General features: G+C 41.7%; 1 protein-coding gene across 11 annotated transcripts in view; it reads right to left on the bottom strand.

The window, feature by feature from the left end:
* Positions 1-26,488, bottom strand: part of TTC17 (tetratricopeptide repeat domain 17) — a 126,744-nt gene that overhangs the window by 13,273 nt on the left and 86,983 nt on the right. For 6 of the 11 annotated variants that reach the window (XM_055549334.1, XM_055549336.1, XM_055549335.1 and 3 more), the window contains 4 exons: positions 26,040-26,193; positions 19,450-19,570; positions 17,181-17,340; positions 16,179-16,262 (listed from right to left, as the gene is read on the bottom strand). In XM_055549334.1, coding sequence (XP_055405309.1) covers positions 16,179-16,262; positions 17,181-17,340; positions 19,450-19,570; positions 26,040-26,193 — 519 coding nt within the window. Of the gene's footprint in view, positions 1-518; positions 1,435-5,745; positions 12,500-13,579; positions 14,264-14,317; positions 15,398-16,178; positions 16,263-17,180; positions 17,341-19,449; positions 19,571-26,039; positions 26,194-26,488 lie in introns of those variants that run through there. The other 5 variants (XM_055549344.1, XM_055549342.1, XM_055549343.1 and 2 more) reach the window with 5 other exon arrangements.

The raw sequence follows: 26,488 nt of genomic DNA, 5'->3' as shown, positions 1-26,488 counted from the left end.
CTAGTCAAGGCTATGGTTTTTTCAGTGGTCACGCATGGATGTGAGTGTTGGACTTGAAGAAAGCTGAGCACTGAAGAATTGATGCTTTTGAACCGTGGTGTTGGAGAAGACTCTTGAGAGTCCCTTGGACTGCAAGGAGATCCAACCAGTCCATCCTAAAGGAGATCAGTCCTGGGTGTTCTTTGGAAGGACTGATGCTAAAGCTGAAACTCCAGTACTTTGGCCACCTCATGCGAAGAGTTGACTCATTGGAAAAGACTCTGATGCTGGGAGGAATTGGGGGCAGGAGGAGAAGGGGACAACAGAGGATGAGATGGCTGGATGGTATCACCGACTCAATGGACAAGATGGACACATGGTGTCCACTCAATGGACACCAAACAACAGTCTGGGTGAACTCTGGGAATTGGTGATGGACAGGGAGGCCTGACGTGCTGCGATTCATGGGGTTGCAAAGAGTCAGACACGACTGAGTGACTGAACTGATAAGAAACATTTAGTCACATTCCTCTATAGGTAATCTGTCCTTTCTGTCTCCGTGAGGGCAGAGATCTTTGCCTGCCCTCTTAATTTTTCTTCACTGATTTATGCCAAGCCCTTGAAAAGTATTTTGCACAAAGCAGGCCTTTGCTACATATTTGTTGAATGAATGGCTGCTGTTATATCTCTTAAGCTATTTTCTTTCCGATGCATATCCAGAATTGTACAATCTGCTTTGTGAAGTTCTGGCTGAACACTGCAAACCACATTTCTCCTTTGCTAGCGGGCTTCTTGTTAAGTTCTGCAAACGTGTGCTAGGCAATTGGAAGGAGAGAAGGAGTGGGACTTTTTCTCTCAGTTGGCATGCTGTTTCAGTTGGTCATTCTGGCAGCACTTTGGGGGCAGCACTTCCAGACCCAGTGGAAAGCCTGTGCTCCCTCCTCCAAAGCACGAACTCTAGTTCACCCAGAGTTCTTGCCTGTGAACTCTAGATTTCAGAAACCCCAAGGGTTTGCCTTCCCATTCCCTACAGTGCGTATCTCGGATTTACCTAAGTGCTTCTTTTTCTCAGCCCTCCACCACAATGTACAGACATGTCTTGGAGATATTGCTTGGTTACAGACCTCCACAATAAAGTGAATATTGCAAAAGCGAGTCACACAAACCTTTTGGTTTCCCAGTACATACAGAAGTTATGTTCACATTTAATACTATAGTCTGTTATGCATGCAGTAGCCCTGTGTCTAGAAAACTATGTGCTGTTTTGTCAGTCGTTCAGTCGTTCGTGACCCCGTGGACTGGAGCCCACCAGGCTCCTCTGTCCATGGAATTCTCCATGCAATACTGGAGTGGGTTGCCATGCCCTTCTCCAGGGTATCTTCCTGACCCAGGGATGGAACCCAGGTCTTGTGAACTGCAGACAGATTCTTAACCATTTGAGCTACCCAGGAAGCCCTAAAAAAAAACAAAACCCAACAAACTATGTACATACCTTCATTAAAAATACTTCCTTGCTAAAAAATGCTAACAATCAGCTGAACCTCCAGTGAGTGGTAACAGTAACATCAAAAATCCCTGGTCACGGATCACCATAACAGAAGTAGTAATGAAGAAGTTCAAAGTATTGTGAGAATTACCAAAATGTGACACAGAGAAAGTGAAAATCACACCAATAGATTTGCTCAAGACAGGGTTGCCACAAACTTTCAATTTGCAAAAAATGCAGCATCTGCCAAGCACAATAAAGCGAAGTGCAATAAAACAAGGTCTGCCTATAATCAGTTCTCTAAATTAAATTTGGTTTTTGAAATACGTAATGCTGTTTCTGTTTTCCTGACGTGATCCTGACTGAAACAGATGCTCTTAAGATAGCTTTTGTCTTTGCCATAATGCATCTTGGCATGGATTTCTTTTTATTTACCCAGCTTGGGACACCTGGTGCTTCCTGAATCTGTTGATTTGCTTATTTCCTTATCTCTATAATACTCCAGGTAATTTTTTACATAAAGCTTGCAATTCACTGATTATTTGTGGCTAAATCTATCTAACTCGTCCACTGGGTATATGACTTAATTACTTACACAAATATATTTTTAGTTTAAGATGTATGTAATTTTTAAAAATTTGCCTACTCATTTTTTGATATGCCATTTCTTTGCTCACCTTTGTGATTATACCTTTTAGGTGTTTTATAATGAAAATTTTCAAATGCATATACAAATAAAGGAAACAGTATAATGAACTCCATGTGCTCACCGCCTAGATTCAACATTTATCAACAACTCATGGCCATACTCACGTACACAAGGTAATGGCTGTCCCGTGGAATGAATCTGGGAGCACTGCCGTCTCTTCCGTTTTTTGGAATACTTTGAGAGGGGTAAGTATTAACTTTTCTTTGTACGTTTGATAGAACTGCCCTGTGAAGCCATCTAGTCCTGGACTTTTATTTTTTGTAGTTTCTTGATTACTTATTCAATTTTAATACTAGTAGTTGGTCTGTTCAGATTATCTATTTCTTCCTGATTGAGTCGTGGAAGAGTGTATGTTTCTAGAAATTTATCCATTTCTTCTTCTAGGTTATCCAATTTCTTGGCATATAACTGTTCATAGTATTATCTATTTTTCTTTATTTTCATAGTATTCTCTTATGACTATTTCTGTGATATGTTTTAATTTCTCCTCTTTCATTTTTTATATTATTTGGATCCTTCTCTTTTATCCTTGATGAGCCTGGATAAAGTCTTATCACTTTTATCTTTTCAAAAAAAAAAAAACACAGCTCTTGGTTTCTCTGATCTTTTCTATTGTTTTGTTTGGTCTCTACGGACTTCCCTGGTGGCTCAGATGGTAAAGCATCTGCCTACAACGCGGGGGACCCAGGTTCGATTCCTGGGTTGGGAAGATCCTCTGGAGAAGGAAATGGCAACCCACTCCAGTACTCTTGCCTGGAAAATCCCATGGACGGAGGAACCTGGTGGGCCACAGTCCATGGAGTCGCAAAGAGTTGGACATGACTGAGTGACTTCACTTCACTTAACTTCTTCTCCTACCTTTACTATTTCCTAACTTCTTCAGTTCACATCAGTCGCTCAGTCGTGTCTGACTCTTTGTGACCCCATGAATCGCAACACACCAGACCTCCCTGTCCATCACCAACTCCCAGAGTTTACCCAAACTCATGTCCATCGAGTCGGTGATGCCATCCAGCCATCTCATCCTCTGTCGTCCCCTTCTCCTCCTGCCCCCAATCCCTCCCAGCATCAGAGTCTTTTCCAATGAGTCAACTCTTCACATGAGGTGGCCAGAGTACTGGAGTTTCAGCTTTAGCATCATTCCTTCCAAAGAAATCCCAGGGCTGATCTCCTTCAGAATGGACTGGTTGGATCTCCTTGCAGTCCAAGGACTCTCAAGAGTCTTCTCCAACACCACAGTTCAAAAGCATCAATTCTTCAGCGCTCAGCCTTCTTCACAGTCCAACAGTCACATCCATCCATGACCACAGGAAAAACCATAGCCTTGAACTAGATGGACCTTTGTTGGCAAAGTAATGTCTCTGCTTTTGAATATGCTATCTAGGTTGGTCATAATTTTCCTTCCAAGGAGTAAGCATCTTTTAATTTCATGGCTGCAATCACCATCTGCAGCAATTTTGGAGCCCCCAAAAATAATGTCTGACACTGTTTCCACAGTTTCCCTATCTATTTCCCATGAAGTGATGGGACAAGATGCCATGATCTTCGTTTTCTGAATGTTGAGCTTTAAGCCAACTTTTTCACTCTCCTCTTCCACTATCATCAAGAGGCTCTTTAGTTCCTCTTCACTTTCTGCCATAAGGGTGGTGTCATCTGCATATCGGAGGTTATTGATATTTCTCCCGGCAATCTTGATTCCATCTTGTGCTTCTTCCAGCTCAGCGTTTCTCATGATGTACTCTGCATATAAGTTAAATAAGCAGGGTGACAATATACAGCCTTGACGTACTCCTTTTTCTATTTGGAACCAGTCTATTGTTCCATGTCCAGTTCTAACTGCTGCTTCCTGACCTGCATACAGGTTTCTCAAAAGGCAGGTCAGGTGGTCTGGTATTCCCATCTCTTTTAGAATTTTCCACAGTTTATTGTGATCCACACAGTCAAAGGCTTTGGCATAGTCAATAAAGCAGAAATAGATGTTTTTCTGGAACTCTCCTGCTTTTTTGATGATCCAGCAGATGTTGGCAATTTGCTCTCTGGTTCCTCTGCCTTTTCTAAAACCAGCTTGAACATCTGGAAGTTCACGGTTCACATATTGCTGAACCCTGGCTTGGGGAATTTTGAGGATTACTTTACTAGCATGTGAGATGAGTGCAACTGTTCGGTAGTTTGAGCATTCTTTGGCATTGCCTTTCTTTGGGATTGGAATGAAAACTGACCTTTTCCAGTCCTGTGGCCACTGCTGAGTTTTCCAAATTTGCTGGCTTATTGAATGCAGCACTTTCATAGCATCATCGTTCAGGATTTGAAACAGCTCAACTGGCTCTGTTTATCTTTTTCTTTCCCAGGCAAGAATGCTGGAGTAGGTTGCCATATCCTTCTCCAGGGGATCTTCCTGACCCAGGGGTGGAACCTGTGTCTCCGGCATTGCAGGAAGATTCTTTATCACTGAGCCACCAGGGAAGCCCTGTTTCTTTTTCTGATTCCTTTAGATGGTAGGTTATGTTGTTTCAGATCTTCTTCGTTTCTTGAGGTATGCCTGCATTGCTACAAAATTCCCTCTTGTGACTGTTATTGTTGTGTCCCACAGACTTTGGAAAGTTGTTTATTTTCATTTGTCTCAAGGTATTTTCTGATCTCCTCTTTGATTTCTTCATTGACCTGTTGGTTTTTAAGTATCATGTTGTTAAGTCTCCATGTTTCTGTTTTTCCCATTTTTCTTTTGTAACTGATCTCTAGTTTTCATACTGCTGTGGTCAGATAAGACGCTTGATATAATTTCTATGCTCCTAAATTTACTGGGCCTAGTGTTGTGTCCTAGCATGTGGTCCATTCAGGAGAGCAGTCCATGTGCACCTGGAAACAATGTGGATTCTGCTGTGTGGGGATGGAACGTGTGTGTGTGTGTGTGTGTGTGTGTGTGTGTTGCTCAGTTGTGTCCAACTCTTGCAACCCCATAGGCTGGAGACCATCTGGCCCCTCTGTCCATGGAATTCTCCAGGCAAGAATACTGGAGTGGGTAGCCATTTCCTTCTCCAGAGGATTTTCTCGATCCAGGGATTGAACCTGGGTCTCCTGCAATTCAGGCACATTCTTTTCCATCTAAGCCACCAGGGAAGCCTGGAATGTCCTATAGATACCTATTAAAGCCAAGTGGTCTAATGTCATTTAAGGCCACTGTTTCCTTATGGATTTTCTGTCTGGATGATTAATTTGTCCACTGATATAAGTGGGGTATTAAAGTTCCCATTATTATTGTATTACTGTCAATCTTTCAGTTCAGTTGCTCAGTCGTGTCTGACTCTTTGCGACCCCATGAATCGCAGCATGCCAGGCCTCCCTGTCCATCTCCAACTCCTGGAGTTCACTCAGACTCACATCCATCGAGTCAGTGATGCCATCCAGCCATCTCATCCTGTTGTCCCCTTCTCCTCCTGCCCCCAATCCCTCCCAGCATCAGAGTCTTTTCCAATGAGTCAACTCTTCGCATGAGGTGGCCAAAGTACTGGAGTTTCAGCTTTAGCATCATTCCTTCCAAAGAAATCCCAGGGCTGATCTTCAGAATGGACTGGTTGGATCTCCTTGTAGTCCAAGGGACTCTCAAGAGTCTTCTCCAACACCACAGTTGAAAAGCATCGATTCTTCAGTGCTCAGCCTTCTTCACAGTCCAACTCTCACATCCATACATGACCACAGGAAAAACCATGTCAATCTTTAGGTCTTCTAATATTTGCTTTATATATTTAAGTGCTCCTGTATTGAGTGCATTTATGTTTGTGAATGTTATATCCTCTTCTTGTATTGATCTCTTTATCATTACATAATGCCCTTCTTTGTCTTTTATTATAGACTTTGTTTTAAAGAGGAACAGTATCTAAAGACCACAATCTGGGTACTGAGGGTGCTTACTAATACTGGGCTAATCACAGATTCTAGTCTTTCAGCAAAATAAAGCCAGCATATGTGTAAATATATCAAATAAATATATCAGGAATTCTTACTTATACTTTCAGTTTAAGACTAAAGATGTTTACGTCATTGTTCTCACATCTCTATGTTCTTTCACCCATATTCAAAATTCCAGTTTCCAAATCACCAACAAAATTACTCATTTACTTTGCAGTACATACAGCTATAATCCCAAAAGAATAACATTAATATTATTAGCAACAGTACTACTGAAAACAGTATAAGGTTTTCCTTTGTTCTTAGGGTAAATTTCATTAGGGATGCACACCCAAATAATTGTGTTTTAAAGTCACTTGGAATAGTTTCTCTTGATGTGGTTCTACTACCAATGGAATGCATAGTTATGCTCAATTTTACTCTTAATTAGGAATTACCTTATTTAAAAATTTTTGTAATTATGCAAAATATTTGGTTTCAAAGTAAGAAAACGTGGATTCAAGGAAAGCTGGCTTTGTTTCCTGTCTTTTCTATCCTATTTCTATCTTTCTTCCATGGGACAGCATTTAAAATTTTTTTTTCAAAGTTAGTCTTTTCATTTTAAAATGTTTGTTTTTACAAATATTCTCCCTCCCTACAACTTGCTATTTTAAAAAGATATAAGTAGTAATCTGAGGTATAATTTTTTTCTATTGTTCTTTTTTTCACTTGCTGTATTCTGGAGATTATTTAATATAAGTTTATAGAGATTGTCCTCATTCATTTTGACAGCTGCAGAAGCCTCCACTGTGTGGATTTCACACACAATGAACAACCATAGTGGACTGTTTATTCAGTCAACCCCCTACTACTGGGCATTTGGATTGTTGTTTGCTCACTAATACAAGTCAGGCTACAGTCAACAGTCTTACTCATAGGTATTTTTGTCAGATAATTTTTTTGCCATTGTATTTTTAGGAAATATTCCTAAAAGTAGGATTGCTGGATGAATGGGTAATGAATGTATAATCTTGCTGGATAGATAATTTGCTAGGTATCTATTTCCTCTCAGGTTATTCGATTTTGCATTTCTCCCAACAGTGTACGACAGTGCCAGTTTCCCCAAGGTCGCACCAAGGGCATCCTAACAAACTTCCGAATTTTTGCCAAACATAGAGGCCAGAAATATCTCAGTCTAATTTTGTTCTTCTTCTAGCTTTTTGGGATAGAAGCATAGATCACTAATTTCAGCCTGTTTTTTTTAAAGTTAATGTATCCTTTAGTTTGTACTGCTACAGACTTGCCTCAAGCATTGCTGTAGCTGCATCCCACAAGTTTTGATATACAAAATCTTTATTGTCATTCATTTAAAAACATTTTCTAATTTTGCTTTCTTCACCAAATTGTGAGTTATTCAGAAAGTGAAAGTGTTAGTTGCTCAGTCGTGACCAATTCTTTGTGACCCCGTGGACTGCAGCCCAACAGGCTCCTCTGTCCATGGAATTCTTTAAGCAAGAATACTGGATTGGGTAGCCATTCCCTTCTCCAGGGGGATCTTCTTGACCCAGGGACTGAACCTGAGCTTCCTGCACTTCCAGCAGATGCTTCACCATCTTGAGCCACCAGGGAGAGGTACACTATTCATCTCACCAAAATCACTGGGAATTTTCCATCCTTATTTTTTTTTCTGATCTTTTTCTCTAGGTTAATTCCATTATGGTTGGAAAATAAACTCTAAATTATTTCAATGGTTTAATATTTAACTGAGGCTTAATGTATGATTCAGCTTGTGATCAGTATGGTAAATGTCCCACATACATTTTAAAAATAGGAATTTTGTCACAGTTGAATGTGGCATGATAGAAATATCAGTTATGTCAAGTATGTATAGTCGCAAGATGTTCTATATCATATTTTTTGTCTGCTTAGTTCTGTCACCTATTAAGAGGTATGTTAAAGTACTCTGATCATGGATTCATTGCTCCCTTTACATCTGTCGATGTTTAATGTCTGTCGGTACCATGTGAAACGATGACACTGGTTCTGTCTAGATACACAGTTTTCCATATTCTGGTGGACTCACCACTTTATCATTAGGAATTGTCTTTATCTATAGAGTAATGCTTCCTGCCTTAAATTCTACATTGTCTGTTATTAGCATAGTTACAACAGCTTTCTTTTGATGAGTATTTATTTGATGTTATCTTTTTTCCATCTGTTTAATTTCAGCTGTTTTGTATCGTATTACAAGTGTGTTATCTGCAAACAGCATATAATTGGGCTCAACATTTTAACCTAGTCTGATGTGAGCACTCTAATTGAGGTATGTAATCCTTTTGTATTATTTACTGTGATCACTGATAAACTGGGTTTATTGCTATCATATTACTATTTGCATTCTATTTCACCACCTGTTTTATATTCCTTTGTCTTCCTTGCCTCCTTTATGAATTAATCAAATGTTTTTTATTATTCCATTTTCCCTTAATTATACATTAACTGTTCTTTTAGTGATTAGCTAAAAGTACAACATGCATCTCTGATTTATTACAGACTAAAAATATAAATTATTACTTCAATTTTATTACTTTCCTGTAATGCTAAACCCTAATATTTTGTCCATGTGTATTCATGGGAAATGAATCTTGTGTTTTCAGCTGTGTACCCCTGTAAGCTTAATAAAGGCAGAATGTCACCCATGTTACTAGGCAACACTGCTTATGGTAAAGATGACCTGACTCTGAACTGCCAGTGGACTGTGATGACCTGGTAGAAAGACCCAGCTCTGAGTTTTCCCCTGTGTGACATTTCCTGTCCCTAGTTAGAACTCTTGGACTCTAGGCCACAGGACTGTTATAAGAGGCATTGGTTCTTACCTGGAACTTGAGACTTCCAGGCTAGGATGGTTCCCACACTCACCCATGTGGTCCTGATCCCTTATCCCTGAGCTGTCAACTCGGGGGCTGGAGTAGAGAACAGTCCCCAGGACTGCTGTCAGAGAGCTATGGGAACTCGTGGAGAAATACATGAAAAGCTGCCCTGCTGGCTTGCTATGTGTTCTGTATTCTCCAGAGTGAAAGCAAGACAACTGCTCTACTGGGTTGTGCAAACTATGAAACATCTGTTGAGCTGGGCTTCAAACAAGAGGCAGGGTGCACTGCAGAGCGGTAGCATCAATGAAACAGACTTTCATATCCTTGGTTCAATGGCCAAAGCACCATGAAACAAATGGAACGGGGAGGCAGATGCTGGGAAGACTGAAGCCTCAGTGGGGGCTGACTTTCTCAGAGACTGATGGCAAAGGCTTGACACTGTGTGACGGGATAAATCTTCCCCTTGTAGGAATGGATGAAAGCTGCAGACAAACTTATGGTAAGAGAAAACGCCCCACTTTCCATGAAATGGGAGCTGACCAGAAACCTGGCTGAAAATGGGCTGACTGGCAAGAATCATATTCCCGTGGTGTAGCTGATGCATTTGAGCCAAAGGCGGCATTGATGCCTGACAAGGGGTGGGCAGGAGACAAGCACAGGTACTCAGGACTCCGTGTTTGTGACTAGGTCTGGATCAGACAAGGGGTGGAGCAGCTTGGCTCTGACCCAAGTTGGGCTGGCCGGGGATCCAACCAGCACAAAGTAGCGCTCACAAGCCACCACCTAAAGAACTGGGGACAAAAATGGGAGAACTACCTCTGCACTAGCCCGCAAGGTCAAACAGGACGGTGTGGCAACCTGGCACACAAACAGACTGCAGCAGCAATGGCGGCAGCGTGCTGCGCGTCTGGCACCGTAGGCGAGACCTCGACGGAGGCCACTGCGTGCGAGTAACCTCGGCTGCAAGCTGGGTAGCTTTTTGAGGGGTCTGCAAGTGAACCCTAAAATGGAGTCTGACCAGTGTCATCTGCTGACACTTACTGATAATTATGGTAATGCAAACTAAAAACTCTCTAAAGAGACAACTATAGATGGGCTTTTCAAGAAACAATAAAGGACAATGACTAAGTATTTTAAAAGTTGAAGCAGAGAGGATATGGCGATCCTTGTTCTTTTGTGAAAGGTAAATGGGAAAAGCGTGCTTTTGCTTTGTTATCACTGCCATTTTCTAAGTGTGATCCTCAGATCAGCAACATCACCCAGAGTCACCTGGGAACTTATGAGAAATGTAAATTATCAACCCAACCCTAGACTTACTAAATCAGTAAGTGAAGTCATAGAAGCCTAGCAATATGTCTTAACAAGTCCTCCAGGTGACTGCAGTGTACCCTAAAGTCTGAGATCTACTGTGCTAAAAAGCTAATAAGGTCATGGTTGGTCTGTGAGCCTATAATGAAACCTCATGTTGGATTTACCTTCTAGCTCTATTTCTCTGAAGACCTAATAAAGGACAAAAGTTAGCTGTCACCAGGCAAGACAGCTGACAGTAAAAATGACCTTGGTAAACCATAACTGGACTGGTGAGACTGGAAAAAACTGGAGGCAGAAATGGCAACCCACTCCAGTATTCTTGCCTGGGAAATCCCACGGCCAAAGGAGCCTGGTGGGTTACAGTCCACGGGTCACAAAGAGTCGGACAAAACTGTGACTGCACGTGCATATGCGTGCACGTTCCCAGCAGCCTTATCGGCTTCTTACAAGGTTCTAATCTTTGGATGAAGGTCAAACGCCCCATGACCTTCAGTCAGCTTCTGCATACTGGGAAAGGCATCATTTAAAGGGCTGTGTCTATCCCAGATAAAAGGACCATTAACCAGATGCTCTTAACTAGCTCATGCACAGTGAAACTAAAGCGACTTTTCTCTTGGATCCATGTTTCTCACCTAAGAAGAGTCTCTGCTCTGAACTGGTCTAGAGTAAGGACTGCTGACCCCAAACGTAGACCCACACTAGGATGAGAGGACAACAGCAATGGTAGGCAGCTGACCCAACACCTGGACCTGTACGATCAATCCCACTAAAAGAACTGTTTACCAAATGTGTGTCTCTCTATCAACACTGAAAGTTATTGTTTTACTTCTAACCATACTGTTGCCCTCAATGTTTAGGATGGTAAGAAAATTCTCAAGTCGTCACTGAGAATTATGAATTATCTTAACCACTTGTGACATGTTTCACTGCAAGTCTACTGCTAAAATTTTATAATTATAAAATTTTAAAATTGTAATTCAGTATAGTTGGTTAAATGTATAGCCTATAGATACTTTTCCATTAGAAAAAAGAAAAAGACTGGGAACAACTCTAAGCACCTGGTGGGAAGCCACAGCTGGGAGCCTCTGGGCACCATGGCTCTTGTGGCTAACATGTCCCTTTCTACTGCCCTGTGCATGTGGGGCTGTTACAAAAGATACTGGTTCTCATATGGAGCCTAGAGCATGTAAGTCAGGGCAGTCCTCACTTTTAACCATTTGACTGTTCCCCTGCACCTGAATAGCCACTTGGCAGGAAAGAAGGGCGGGCAGAGAATGCCCTGGCCTAAGTGCGTGCTGTCCTGGAGGTGCGAGCCTGCTGCTGTGGAGCCCTGGCCCCTCATCCTTGAGTGAAGCCCACGCCAAGTGAGGCCAATTACGTGAGGATGAAATGTCTAACTGGATCTAGGACCATCTACAGCGGTCAGTGTAATTCCTCTCTGCCTTTCGTACTGCTGTAGCTATGAACTGCAACCTCAGAAGACAGGACTGTTATTATTTTGTATCAACATACTTATTTACATATACCTTAGTATGTACTCTTGCTGTTTTCTTTGCTTTTTTCTGAGTTTCTACCTGGAATAGTTTTCCTTCTGCCTGAAAAAAATCCCTTCAGGATTTTTAATGCAAGTCTGTTGATTACATGTATCTTTCAGTTTCTGGTGGTCTAAAACCTTTATCTAAACTTCATTTAAAAAAATCAAGGTATAATATAAATAGAAATGCTCAGACCTTAGGCATAACATTCAGTTTTGACTATTACTTAAAGACACAGAAAACATTCAGTAGTCCAGAAAGTCCTTTCAAGCTGCTTCCCAATCAACCCCTTCCCCTGACAAAGCAATTCACTCTTCTGATTTCTACGACCAGAGGTTAATTTTGCCTGTTCTAGGATTTTGTATAGTTGGGATCATACACTATACATTTTTTTGTGTCCAGTGACTTAATAGCACAATATTTCTGAGATTCATCAATATGGATGTAGGATCTTTCTTGTAGAATAGTATCCACTGTATAAATATAACCCTGATTATCTATTCTCCTATTGATGGGTATCTGTTTCCAGGTTTTTGGCTGTTATAAATAAATCTGCTGTGAACATTTTTTAACAAGTATTTTGTGGACATAGTTTTCATGGGGTTTCTCTGGTGGCTCAGACAGTAAAGAATACGCCTGCAGTGCAGAAGATCCGGGTTCAATCTCTGGGTCAGGAAGATCCCCTGGAGAATGGAATGGCTACTCCCTCCAGTATTCCTGCCTGGAGAATCAGAGGAGCATGGACTTGTAAACAGTCAGACATGAACTGAGTGACTAACACTTTCACTTTTGATTAAGTACCAAGCAGTAAAATACTGGATCATATATGCTTAGCTTTTTAATAAGCTATCTGACTGTCTTCCAAATAACTACTATTTTATATTCTCCCTAGCAATGTATCAGAGTTCTGGTTGCTCCATATCATCTCAAATTATCAATTTTTTCCCTCATTTTAGCCCTTCTAACTGTTTCTTGCTTCAAACTTCTTTTTTTTTTTTAAATAAGAGTATAGCTGTATCTGCTGTCCTTTTTTATTGTTTGTATGATGTATTTTTCATCTTTGTATTTTCAACCTGTGTCCTAATATTTGAAGAGTTTCTCTTATAAGCAGCATATGCTGCTGCTAAGTTGCTTCAGTCGTGTCTGACTCTGTGCGACCCCACAGATGGCCTCCCACCAGGCTCCCCCATCCCTGGGATTCTCCGGGCAAGAACACTGGAGCGGGTTGCCGTTTCCTTCTCCAATGCATGAAAGTTAAAGTGAAGTCGTTCAGTCGTGTTCAAATCTTAGAGACCCCGTGGACTGCAGCCTACCAGGCTCCTCCATCCATGGGATTTTCCAGGCAAGAGTACTGGAGTGGGGTGCCATTGCCTTCTCCAAAGCAGCATATAGTTGGATTTAAAAAAATCCATTCCATACAAAATGCTTTAATTATAAATCTTTTCTGAAGCGAACTAATGATATACTTATCTACTATTTTACTATCTGTGGTCTATTTTTATGTACTTTTTACCGTTCTTAATTTTCTTTGGATTAATCAAATGTTTTACATTATTTCATTCTCCTTCCACTGAATTACACTTTAAAACCATTTTTAGTAGTTAGCCTGGAACTTAAAACACACATTCTTATTACAGTCCAATGCAAACTTTCTTTTGACTTGGCCGATACCAATTAAAACTTAGAACTTTTAAACTCCATTTATTTCTCTGCCATCGTTTATGTTACCACGAATTTTAGTTATATATAAAGGTGAAGCTCCTCAGGGCAGTGCATTATCATTTTGTACAATTAGTCTTCATTTATATTTTTTTTCCAGTGTCCTTCTTTCCCTCTGGCATGTCCATATTTCTGTCTGGGATCATTTTTCTGAACTCCCTTTAATTTTTATTTCAGTGCAAGCCTACTGGTGCCAAGGTCTCTGAATTTCTATTGAACACCTATCTATTTCATTTTAATTTCTACAGAATATTTTTGCTGGAAAAGAATTCTAGGTTTGCAGTTTTCTTTTTTAGTACCTTAAAGATGTCATTGCATTGGCTTCTAGTTTTTATCATTTCCACTGAGAAGCTGTCGGTTTCATTGCTGCTCCTTTTGAAAGGCACTGTGGTGGATTAAAGATCCACCATTAAAGATGGGCCGTAGTCTTTCCGCTACCAGCAGGTGAAGGGTATCTCCCTTGCCCTGGGACTTGCTTTGACGGATGGCACTCGTAAAGGCGCTGCTGTTCCAGCTCTCTGCATGGATTCTGAAAGGCCTGGATGCTTTTGCTCTCAGTCTCTTGGAGCCCTAAGACACCAGGTAAAAAGGTCCAGCTTCTCTGCTGGAGAGTCTGCTTGGAGAGAGACAATATATAGCTGTGTCTCATCTATTCCAATCACTCCAGATTCTTTGGTGGCCAGCCCCAGTTGAGACTCCGTATGTCTGTAGTTGCATGGATGATTCCAAGTCAGATCAGAAGGAAGTCCAGCTCAGGTTGTAGGGTCTTAAGCAAATAATAGTTTTGTTTTAAGCCACTCAATTCTGGTCTAATTTATTAAGCAAAAAAGATAGCTGAAAACAATATCTGGTATCAAGAACAGACTGCTGCCGTAACAGAAACTTAGAGCATGCTGACAGTACTCTGGGAAATGGGTTCAGGATATTGCTGAAGGAACAGCAACAAGATCATTAATGAAGGCTGGAGGAGCACTGAGGAAACTGCTCCTGCAGGCTGGAGGAGAGGCATCATTTACTGGCAAAACCAACAGGGAGGCTCTATGTGGAATATAGGAAAATACCTAATGATGTTGCGGATCTGGCTAGCGAGGCTTTGAGGAAGAACGCAGAAAGTGACAAATGGTTTTTTAAACATCACCCATAGTAAAGCATTAAAAGAGGAGAACTAAAAAGGAACTGCACAGTTTCTAAGCAGAATTTAGAGAAAATGCTTCCAAACTGAGACTTGCAGGGTTAGAAAATGAAACTTTCTCATCTCAATTACTAGCTTCTCCAGTCAGCACAAGGTTTTGACAAAAAAGAAATCAAATCCAGATGCTACCAGTAAAACTATGGCCTCAGGATCAAGATCACATCAAAAACACAGCAGTAGGACCCTGTGTTACTAACACCTCAGGAAGATCTGCGTGTTGAGTTAAGTCCTGCGGACTGTCAGACAAAAGGCATCTAAGAATTTTAAAGGTATTGTCCTGGACTCATGTTTGAAGCAGCTGCTGCTAAGTCACTTCAGTCATGTCCGACTCTGTGTGACCCCATGGACGGCAGCCTACCAGGCTCCCCCGTCCCTGGGAATCTCCAGGCAAGAACACTGGAGTGGGTTGCCATTTCCTTCTCCAATGCATGAAAGTGAAAAGTGAAAGTGAAGTCGCTCAGTCATGTCTGACTCTCAGCGACCCTATGGACTGCAGCCTACCAGGCTCCTCCATCCATGGGATTTTCCAGGCAAGAGTACTGGAGTGGGGTGCCACTGCCTTCTCCGGTTTGAAGCAGAGAGGGGCCTTATTGAAGAGACCTGTGGGCGTGGCTTTTGCCTCTTGGAATGGCTTGTAATCTGAAGTCCACAAAGTTTTACAAAGTTGTGCCAAGGATACCCAGGCAGCAGGCTGAGGAAGCTCTTCAGCTGCAAATACAGGACACTTCTAAGGAAAAGGAAAGGCAGCCTCGAGAGAAGAGCTGAGAATCAGAATAGGAAACCACCCCCAGGGAACCAAAACAGCCCCTAATCCAGGATTATTTCCTACCCTGGAACTGGGGGAACTGGTGACAGGTGGCCATGTGAATTTCAGAACTGCATGGACCAGTGACGGCTGTGTGCACGTCCCCTCCTTTAAGCTGACGTGATTACCCTTCCCTACCATACTGCCACGGTCATACTGGAAGCTGAGTAGACTCTTTTAATCACTGTTATATCACCTCTTCAATATCATATAATAAGTGGATAGATTCTTAACCATAAAGTAAGAAAACAAAGTTTTGCAAATATTCTGTTTCATGACTTCAGAAAAAAGATATTTCAAGATATGGTTCCCACCCACCATCCAAACTACCAAATATTCTTTATTCACCAGAAGATGAACCTTTGACTTATTTCTCACACCTGGATCCCAGAGTTCTTAGTAGCATCACCTGAATCTATCCATGGTAGACTAAAACCAAGAAAACTGACCACATAAATTTAAGCACAGAAAGTAAACAAAGCAGCAAAAAAGAATTGTAACCACGTAATGGAAAAAGTCACAGAAAAATGATTAAAATATTCTGTGTGGGGTTACTTCATGTCATCCTTTTAGTTACCAAGTGGTAAATAACTAACCGAAGAGGTTAGGGCCACTTAATGGCAAATGATCTGGAAAAGTTAGAAAGCGGGTAACGGTTTACAGCTTTCCTACAGAGTGACTTACCTTTTCCAAAACTTTAGCAATTCGGGTGCCAATTTGTTCAAGTGACTGTTGTGGATATTGGTCTTTGCCAAGATTCTGCAGCACCTGGTTCAGGGAGGGAGATGACAAGTTAGAGGAATGACGGTGAGGTGAGGTCTGACGACGCTGCGGACACCCAGCTGGGCACTGTGCCGTGGGTGCCGACTGTATCTGGGGGCGCCTGCTGTGGTCCTGTTGGTAAGGCATTGTGTGGAAGACACACTGAAGGCCATTACCATCCCCTCTCCCTCTCTCGATAAACAAAGGTTATAGGCAAGTAGAACACATTCGTTACAGCATTACAAGGAGTAGAGTACAGAAAGAAAACAAAAAGCGCTTGTAACTGTATCACCCAGACACAACCACTGTCAGGATCTCTTATGCATCGTTCAGATATTTTTCTATGTACACGTATCATTACTCTCACAGACTGTATACTATGGGATCACACTGTAAACTATCACCTCCATTTTCACACAACAGAGTCAAAAACTTTCATGTCAATAAATATACTTCTCATGCATCTTTCTTAATGGCTCTTATTGTACACCAGCTTATATCTACACCAACACTTATTGAACACATCCTCTACTGCTGGATATTTGTGGCATGCTTTCTGATTATTCTTCTATGTACACTCTTTGCTAGATATACACTGGGTCTGCCCTCCTTCCCTCCCTCCTTAAGAATGTCAACAGGAGCATTAACTGTCCCAAATATTTCTCACAAAGAGCCTCTGTCCAGTGACAAGCAGAATGCTACCCATCTGGAGGAATGAATCAGAATTATAATTTTCTGGTCATAAAAAACCATATGTTCGGTCACAGGGCCTGAAAGAAATCAGGCTTTTCCTAAAGCCATCTAGACAACAGCCATCTGAAAAAGGCAAAAAAACCTGGCCTGGCCACTTGCGCGTTCGCTATCAGCTGCATCATAACTGTACAGCAAAAACTGCAGACTGGCTGAACACAGCCGAGCACTCACCTCTGTTAACTGGCTCTCGCCCGTGTAGTGTAGGCTGGCTCGGTTGGAGACCCCCTGCAAGTGGTCCAGGGTGTGCATGCTTGTGGGCAGATTGCCATTGCAAACAGGTTCCATCGCTGGCTGCTGTATTGGAGTGGCAAAGTCTATGTGTTCCGTGATGCTGAAAAACGCAGAGGACCGCCTTAGCCATAGAAAAGTTAAGTGGGTGGGGACAAAGTATTAATCATTAGCTGACCATAACTGCGATATATAAATAGAACTATCTGGAACCACAGAATCTCAAAATGGAAGCAATTTCCGGAGCTACTTAGTCCGGCCTCTCACTTTATAGGTACAAGGACTCCAGTGCCCTACTGACTGTTTGCTGACTGTATGAGTAGAGGCTGTGCCCTCGGTCAGAGCAGCAGCGTTGGGATCTGAGTCCTGAACTCAGTCTTTTCTCAAGCTGCCTTCTTTCTACGCATCAAGGTGTCTGATTTCCTCACTGCTGCTGGCCACTTTTTCTCACTGGGGAGGTTTGAAACCAGGTAGGTTTTCTTCTAGGGTTTCTTTTCCAGGGTACAGACAGTGATAAAAAACCAGAAGTGGTTCCTGTCTTTCATTTTCCCTCTATGCACAGAGGCATACTTGTCCCCACAGGAAAAGCTCCCCTAAAGTTTAGACCGTAAATGTTACACAGATCCAGCTACTCATTGTATCCACATACAAGATGTAAGCACGTCCCTTCATGGCTCCAAAGTGGTCACTTTCCTGCTATATGCTGGCCAAATGTTTTACACTATCATATATACTGATGTGGCAATTTGACACTGGCAAATTTTGCTTCTAGCTACTTAAAAAAGTTGACCATATATTAATATGTAAACATTCATTCATTATTGATTCAGACTCTATCACATGTCAGGTATCAGAGTTACAATAATTAACCAAACATCCCCAGTTCCCACTGTTATGATGCTCACTGTCTTGTGATAGTCAGTCATTACAGATGTGATGAGTTATAAAAGATAAAAACACAGCAGTGTCAGTTTCCTAGAGGGGGTGTACATTGCCTCTGTGCTGATGGAGGAGGGAGGGAGGTCATGAAGGATTTCCTGAGGAGGAAAGATGTTAAGACCAGAAGTAGGAATATGAATTAAGCAGGTAGGGAGAAGATGCTGAGAACACCACCAGAGGCAAAGGCAGCACCACGTGTGAAGGCCTCGCAGGAGGGAGAGCAGAGCTGAAGATGGAAAGACATGTGGGGAGCAGATCACGAAGGGCTCTGTGGGCCACTGTAAACAGCAATATTTACAAGTTGTTAGAGCATTTTAAGAATTATTTGACTTCTATCTGAGGAACAATTCTGAGTACTATGGAGAGAATGGATTGAGGAGATGCAAGAATGAATAAAGCAGCAACAGGGATGAAGAAAAGCAAGTAGTTTTGAAAAATACTCCAAGGGTAAAAGTGACAAGAACTGGTAACAGACTGGATTGGAAGGGTAAGGGTAACTCCTAGGTTTCTGGCCTAAGCACTTCTGGGAGCTATTTACTAAGAACAAGAAATAGAAAACAAACAGGACAAAGATTTTTTGGGGGAAAGGAGAATGGACAAGAAAATGGTGAGTTTAGTTTTCCTGAGCTTGAGGTACTGGAGAGAGAGCTAGGTAGACAGGCCAACTGGAGAGACTTAAGGGATTTGAAGGTCTGGTCTGGAGATTCAGATTTGGGAGTTGTCAACATTATCAGTGACAGAAGTTTTGGACTTTGACTAGGAATGATTTTAAAATAAGGTTTAGTGGTAAATCTTGGGGAACTGCAATGCTTAAAAAGTAAAATAAAAAGAGGCCAACAAAAGAACGAGCATCCAGGGAGGAAAAAGCAGTTCCAGAGAGGCAACCCTGGCTGCTTGTGTCCTGGTAGGTGCTCACAGATGTGGACTTGCTCTGACTCCTTTTCAAGCACATGATGCCAGCGAGGTTTTGTGCTTTAATGGCGAGAGCCAGTCTTGAATTTAAACTACGTCCTCTGTGACTGGATCGACAGAACGCAGGGCAGAAGGCACAGAGAGGAGGGCACCCAGATGGTGTTGGGGCCACGAGCTGAGTCCATTCCAGGCATCCTCTGAACCACCAACCCCAGCAAGGATGACTCCATGGCAGCTGCTGACAAAGAAGGGCATCCCTAAAGCCAGCTGACAAGGAAGGGCATCCCTAAAGTCAGCTGGGGCCCAGTGGGATCACTGGTACACAGATGCCATGAAAGCGGGAGAGCTTTAAGATACTCACTCAATGTTTTTTGAAGAAACTGCAAGCCAGGTACTCACGATGGCTGTCAGCTCTACCCAGCGGAGCTTGAGGCACTCGTCCGGGCTGGGCCACCCCAGACTCTGGTAGTCACGCTTTTTTCCTGGAAGGAAAGTACATTCATTATCTGTCAACACAATGGCAAAGACCCAAAGACACATACAGTGTCTTACGCCCTGGTGGTTACTTCACTCAGACTGGTGTATCGCAGGTGCCAGTCATGCTTCTAGTCTAGAATTTCTACCACTTACAGAACGAACAAAAGTCTTTGTCATTCGCAGCAATGGGAGTATCTGTCATCATTGAGGAAAGCCTTGTTTTCAAAGATAAGATGATGAAGTAAAAATGAACGAGTCCTTCACTGGATTTAAGACTGAGATGAGGGTTAAAATACTTTTCAGTATTAACATTTTACCAAACTTCATTTCACCTTTCTACATTTTGATTCTATAAAGACAACTCTAAGTCAGGAGAAGCCTGCGTGTCTAAAGCAGGTTTCCTAACCTGGCCCTGCTGACACTGAGCGTCGTCCTGGGCCCTGGAGGATGTCTCACAGCATCCCCAGCCTCTACACACCAGAGGCGGGCGGGGCCTTCCCTGAGGCATGACAGCCAACAGCGCCTCCAGATACCCTCACGTGTTCCCTGGGAGGCCAACGTCACTCCTGGCAGAGAACCCCTGTTGGGAAGAAAAGCAGTACGGTGCAGAATGATGATGGCAACGAAAGGTTATTTATTTCCAGTGCACTTACTGTGCTGTGTGTTCAGGTCCTGTGCTAAATGCTTTTCATCTATAACCTCAGGAGGCAGGTTTTAATCCTTGTTTCTCGAATGAGAGAATGGAGGCTCAAGAGAAATCAAGTGACCTGCCCAGGGTCACCCGGCCTCTAGGTGGCAGCACTGAGGCCAGGCGTGCTGTTTATTTAAAGCTTTCCTGGGCCCTTAAGGCTCTGTTTACTGATACCCTTCAAAGGTACCACCTTTTGGGTGTAGGCTCTTTACTTAGATAAACCCCCAAGAAAAGAGCAGACCTAAGTCTTATCTGGGAAGGATTCTTCTGAAAAATTCCAGTGGAATGGATAGGAAGGAGAACTTTGGTAATGTATAGCTCTTTTTATACTGTAGGAATTTACCAACAATAGAAAACTTTTAAGACGGAGGCAGGGGCTTTAGATTTAGATTTTAATAAAAGAAAAAAAAAGTTTGGAAGAGTTTCAAATGAACCCTGTTTAAATAAATACCAAGAGAATTAAACCATAAATTTCACAATACAACTTATTTTTCCTTTCTGTTTAAGAAATTCGCTTGGAAAATATTTTGTTGTTGTCCAGTTGCTCAGTCATGTTTGACTCTCTGCAGCCCCACAGACTGCAGCATGCCAGGTTTCCCTGTCCTTCACCATCTCCCGGAGCTTGCCCAAACTCATGTCCACTGAGTCAGTGATGCCATATTTATTGAGCAGCTATTGTATGGGAGTGGGAACTGTATTAAGACACTAGGGATACAGAGAGGAACAATAAAAGGGCCTGCCCTTGAGCTCACAGTCTAGCGAGGAAGGTAAACATAAATTATTAGAACACAACAGGGTAAGTGCCACAGTGAGGGCAGAGAGCAGCTGTACAGAGAAGAAAGAAACTGATGCTGCCTGAACGTACAAAGGAAGAGACGGCACTGGAGTTTGAGGTTTAAGGATGAGTGACATCTTAGCACCGCGGAGGTGGCAGAAGTGCATCCTAGGTGGAGGGAAGAGCATGCGTAAAAGCAAGGAGGTAAAACAAGAGCATGACTGTTCAGGGAATGGTGCTGAAGGGGAGACAGAGGCTGGGCTGCAAATGGTCTTGTGCACCACCCTAGAAAGTGTGGTCTTCATGCTGCAGGCATTGGGGAGCCTTTAAGCCCATCTCTCGCCACACTGTTCTCAAGGATGTCATAAGACACTCTGTTAAGTGCTTTGCTTAAATCCAGTTACGTTATGTATATGGCACTTCCCTGGTGTTCTAGTCTAGCAGGCCTCACCAAAGTGGGAAATGAAGTCAGTTATCCATTATCAGTTTTATTAATTCTTAGAAAATCTATGACGACCCTTAATGATCTCTGAGACTCTTCCCCCATGGGCTCACAAAGGACTGGTTTAACAATTTGCTTTACCACCATGTCAGGATTTATCACAAATCTCATCACTTGGCAGTGGACAAAATCTGTACTTGGTTGAAAACTGGGATACTGAACCTCTGCAGTCTTCTCTTACCTCTTCCACACTAGAACTTTGGACATGAGTGAAAGTAAATAGTTTTATGATCTTCTTTGCAAGTATATTCAGTGCCCTACCCAGCCCCACCTATTTGAATCCACTTAAAACTGCCTAAGTGCTCTCCTATCCTCTCAACCATACTGAGCTTTAATTTTCACTTTTACAAGAAATTTTTAGTTTGTTTTTGTAAAAGTAATATAGGCTTATTTTAAGAAATTAAAAAAACGGAATGATCATTTATGACGTTTTAGTGTAAAATTGAGGTATCTTCAATATATGCTACTTTATAAAGTGCTTTTGTTCACTTACTAAATTACAGACATCTTGGTTGCACAGCACAGGGCAAGAACACGCTGTAGTTTATTTAGGCAACTGTCATCATTGAGGTATTTTTCAGATTTTTATTATGATTAGCAGCGTGATGATCAGTATCTTTATACATCTATCTGTTGCACTTATAAGATTCAGTTCAGTTCAGTTCAGTCTCTCAGTCGTGTCCAACTCTTTGCGACCCCATGAATCGCAGCACGCCAGGCCTCCCTGTCCATCACCAACTCCAGGAGTTCACTCAGACTCACGTCCATCGAGTCAGTGATGCCATCCAGCCATCTCATCCTCTGTCATCCCCCTCTCCTCCTGCCCCTATCCCTCCCAGCATCAGAGTCTTTTCCAATGAGTCAACTCTTCACGTGAGGTGGCCAAAGTACTGGAGTTTCAACTTTAGCATCAGTCCTTCCAATGAACACCCAGGGCTGATCTCCTTCAGAATGGACTGGTTGGAGCCTTGCAGTCCAAGGGACTCTCAAGAGTCTTCTCCAACACCACAGTTCAAAAGCATCAATTCTTCGGGGCCCAGCCTTCTTCATAGTCCAACTCTCACATCTATACATGACCACTGGAAAAACCACAGCCTTGACTAGACGGACCTTTGTTGGCAAAGTAATATCTCTGCTTTTCAATATGCTTATAAGATTATTTAGGGTAAATTACTAGAAGTAGAGCTGTTGGTATATTTAAAAATCTTCTGACATATCTAGTCAAACTCTCCCAAAATTCATTTTATTAAATCTCTCTGTGTATTACACAAAGACAGTCTGACAAGCAGAAATGGCATGTTACATTTTATGTCTGCATTTCCTTGACTGCTCGAGAGGCTAAACATTTTACCACGCTAAGCGGCCATGTGTGTGTATGTGTGTGAGTGTGTTTTGTGTATTTGGTGAACTGCCTATGTACTGTGCACATATTTTACTGAAATGCTGTTATTTTTTTCTATCAATTTGGAGGCGCTCTTTAAATGACACTGATATCCTTTGCTTATCATGTATTCTGTAAAAATATATAAATATTCTGCAAAAAATACTGTTTCAATTCTTTGTCTATTTTGTAGTGTTTTCTGATGCCAGAATTACTTTTTTCTTTTTCTCTGTGCTTTAGAAAGTCCTTTTTCACCTTAGAAGTATATAACCACCCATTTAAATTTTCCTCTTTAATGTATTTATTACGTTTACTATTTGAACCATTGGAAGTTTTACCGCTATAATGACATGTCTTATAGCTTGAGTATCTTTTTACTTTGCTACTGCACAGGCTTATTAGAGCAAGTGCCACTTTCTTCCCATAATCTGCTACACGTGCTATCTTCCTTCAACAGTAAAACTGCTTTATATTTCAATTCCAGTCATGCCAAAACGTCCTTTTTGGTGTCCTTAGTATTTTTGTCAAGTCACAGATCATTCTGAGATTTAGCTAAGATTACCTCATTCCTTATATTTTATTATGTGTTCTCTGCTTTCAGCTTTGGTAAATACAATTTAAATTAGACACATTTTCATGAAGTTATCTTGAATTGTCAAATCTAACACAGTGAAAATATCCTTTTAAAAAAGGAGAAAAAAAATTATAAAGAGGAGAATTTTCTTTTTTTTTTTTTAAAGAAATTCTATCACCACTGTTTCACTGCTGGAAAAGAAAGTCAACTGGACTCATGGCAATGGCCCTGAACCTGGAGTCCAAAGACAGACTTTGGGATAACTATGAACCCTAAAAGTACATGCCAAATTTTGATGTATATATTTTTTTTCCTCTGGGGAGTAGTTCCAAAGCATTATCTAATACTTAAAGAGCTATCTAACACATAAAAAATTACTGGATAGTATTTATCGAGCCCTATGTGTTCAGTCTTTCCTATGGGAAAGACCTAGAGATCTCTTCAAGAAAATTAGAGATACCAAGGGAACATTTCATGCAATGATGGGCTCGATAAAAGACAGAAATGGTATGGACCTAACAGAAGCAGAAGATATTAAAAAGAGGTGGCAAGAATACACAGAACTGTACAAAAAAGATCTTCACGACCAAGATAATCACGATGGTGTGATCATTCACCTAGAGCCAGACATCCTGGAAAGTGAAGTCAAGTGGGCCTTAGAAAGCATCACTACGAACAAAGTCAGTGGAGGTGATGGAATTCCAGTTGAGCTATTTCAAATCTTGGATGATGCTGCTGTGAAAGTGCTGCACTCAATATGCCAGCAAATTTGGAAAACTCAGCAGTGGCCACAGGACTGGAAAAGGTCAGTTTTCATTCCAATCCCAAAGAAAGGCAATGCCAAAGAATGCTCAAACTACTGCACAATTGCACTCATCTCACACGCTAATAAAGTAATCCTCAAAATTCTCCAAGCCAGGCTTCAGCAATACGTGAACTGTGAACTTCCTGATGCTCAAGCTGGTTTTAGAAAAGGCAGAGGAACCAGAGAGCAAATTGCCAACATCTGCTGGATCATCAAAAAAGCAAGAGAGTTCCAGAAAAACATCTATTTCTGCTTTATTGACTATGCCAAAGCCTTTGACTGTGTGGATCACAATAAACTGTGGAAAATTCTGAAAGAGATGGGAATACCAGACCACCTGACCTGCCTCTTGAGAAACCTATATGCAGATCAGGAAGCAACAGTTAGAACTGGACATGGAACAACAGACTGGTTCCAAATAGAAAAAGGAGTATGTCAAGGCTGTATACTGTCACCCTGCTTATTTAACTTCTATGCAGAGTACATCATGAGAAACGCTGGGTTTGGAAGAAGCACAAGCTGGAATCAAGATTGGCGGGAGAAGCATCAAGAACCTCAGATATGCAGATGACACCACCCTTATGGCAGAAAGTGAAGAGGAACTAAAAAGCCTCTTGATGAAAGTAAAAGAGAGTGAAAAAGTTGGCTTAAAGCTCAACATTCAGAAAACGAAGATCATGGCATCCGGTCCCATCACTTCATGGGAAATAGATGGGAAACAGTGGAAACAAGTGTCAGACTTTATTTTTTGGGGCTCCAAAATCACTGCAGATGGTGACTGCAGCCATGAAATTAAAAGACGCTTACTCCTTGGAAGGAAAGTTACGACCAACCTAGATAGCATATTCAAAAGCAGAGACATTACTTTGCCAACAAAGGTTTGTCTAGTCAAGGCTGTGGTTTTTCCAGTAGTCATGTATGGATGTGAGAGTTGGACTGTGAAGAAAGCTGAGCACTGAAGAATTGATGCTTTTGAACTGTGTGTTGGAGAAGACTCTTGAGAGTCCCTTGGACTGCAAGGAGATCCAACCAGTCCATTCTAAAGGAGATCAGTCCTGGGATTTCTTTGGAAGGACTGATGCTGAAGCTGAAACTCCAGTACTTTGGCCACCTCATGCGAAGAGTTGACTCACTGGAAAAGACTGTGATGCTGGGAGGGATTGGGGGTAGGAGAAGAGGATGACAGAGGATGAGATGGCTGGATGGCATCACCAACTCGATGGACATGAGTTTGGGTGAACTCCAGGAGTTGGTGATGGACAGGGAGGCCTGGCGTGCTGCAATTCATGGGGTCACAAAGAGTCGGACACGACTGAGCGATTGAACTGAACTGATGTGTTCAGTTCATTTAAAGCACTTTATATGTATAACCTTATAGAATACACACAACCACTCTATAAGACAGATGCAATTATCCCCATTTTATAGATAAGAAAAATGAGGCAAAGGAACTAAATAGCAAAACTGGTGTCTGAACCCAAGGAGTCTGTCTCAAACCCAGTTTTTTTAATATATTAAACTAAGCTGTCAAGTTAAGAATTAATAGAGTATCTAAGTTCAAGATGGTAAGAACATAAGCCAAATAAATGTTTAAAACAAACTTTTTATACCAATGACTGGCTTCCTGTTCACTTGGCTCAATTACCTTCTCATGTGATCTACTTGCAGTCACGAACACACCCTTTGTGAGAACTGAAACAGTGAAATCGGAAAGAAGAAACTGGCATACTGAGCATTCCAATCTACCTTGTGGCCCAGGAGATGCCACCTTTGGGCCGGTGATCTCCAGGTTTGCTTGGTTACGATGTACATTTTCTGTCTGACTTGATTCTACCTTTTTTCCAGAAGTTTTCTTATGATCTCCTTTGGGTTTCTTTACACGTTTGACCTGGAATGTGATCTGGGAAATGAAAACATGTTAGGGACAAATGAGATCAATTTTCACGTCTGCCTGTGGCTGTGAGTATTGGTAGCTTTAAGAATAACCAGTCCTAACACAACATTGTAAAGCAATTATCCTCCAATTAAAAAACAAAAACAACAACCAGTCCTGTGCAAGAGTTAAGTTCTTTCCTTCAGTTTAATTCTTAAAGGTCTAGATGAAAAATGTTTAGTGAAATAAACAAAATAACCTAGCCTTAAAGGATACAGAGGAAACTAAAACTTAAGATGTTTGAACTGGGCTGTTCCAAGCC

The sequence above is a fragment of the Bubalus kerabau genome, chromosome 15, assembly GCF_029407905.1.
Source record: "Bubalus kerabau isolate K-KA32 ecotype Philippines breed swamp buffalo chromosome 15, PCC_UOA_SB_1v2, whole genome shotgun sequence".
NCBI lineage: Eukaryota > Metazoa > Chordata > Mammalia > Artiodactyla > Bovidae > Bubalus > Bubalus kerabau.
This window is presented reverse-complemented; position numbering and strand designations above follow the sequence as displayed.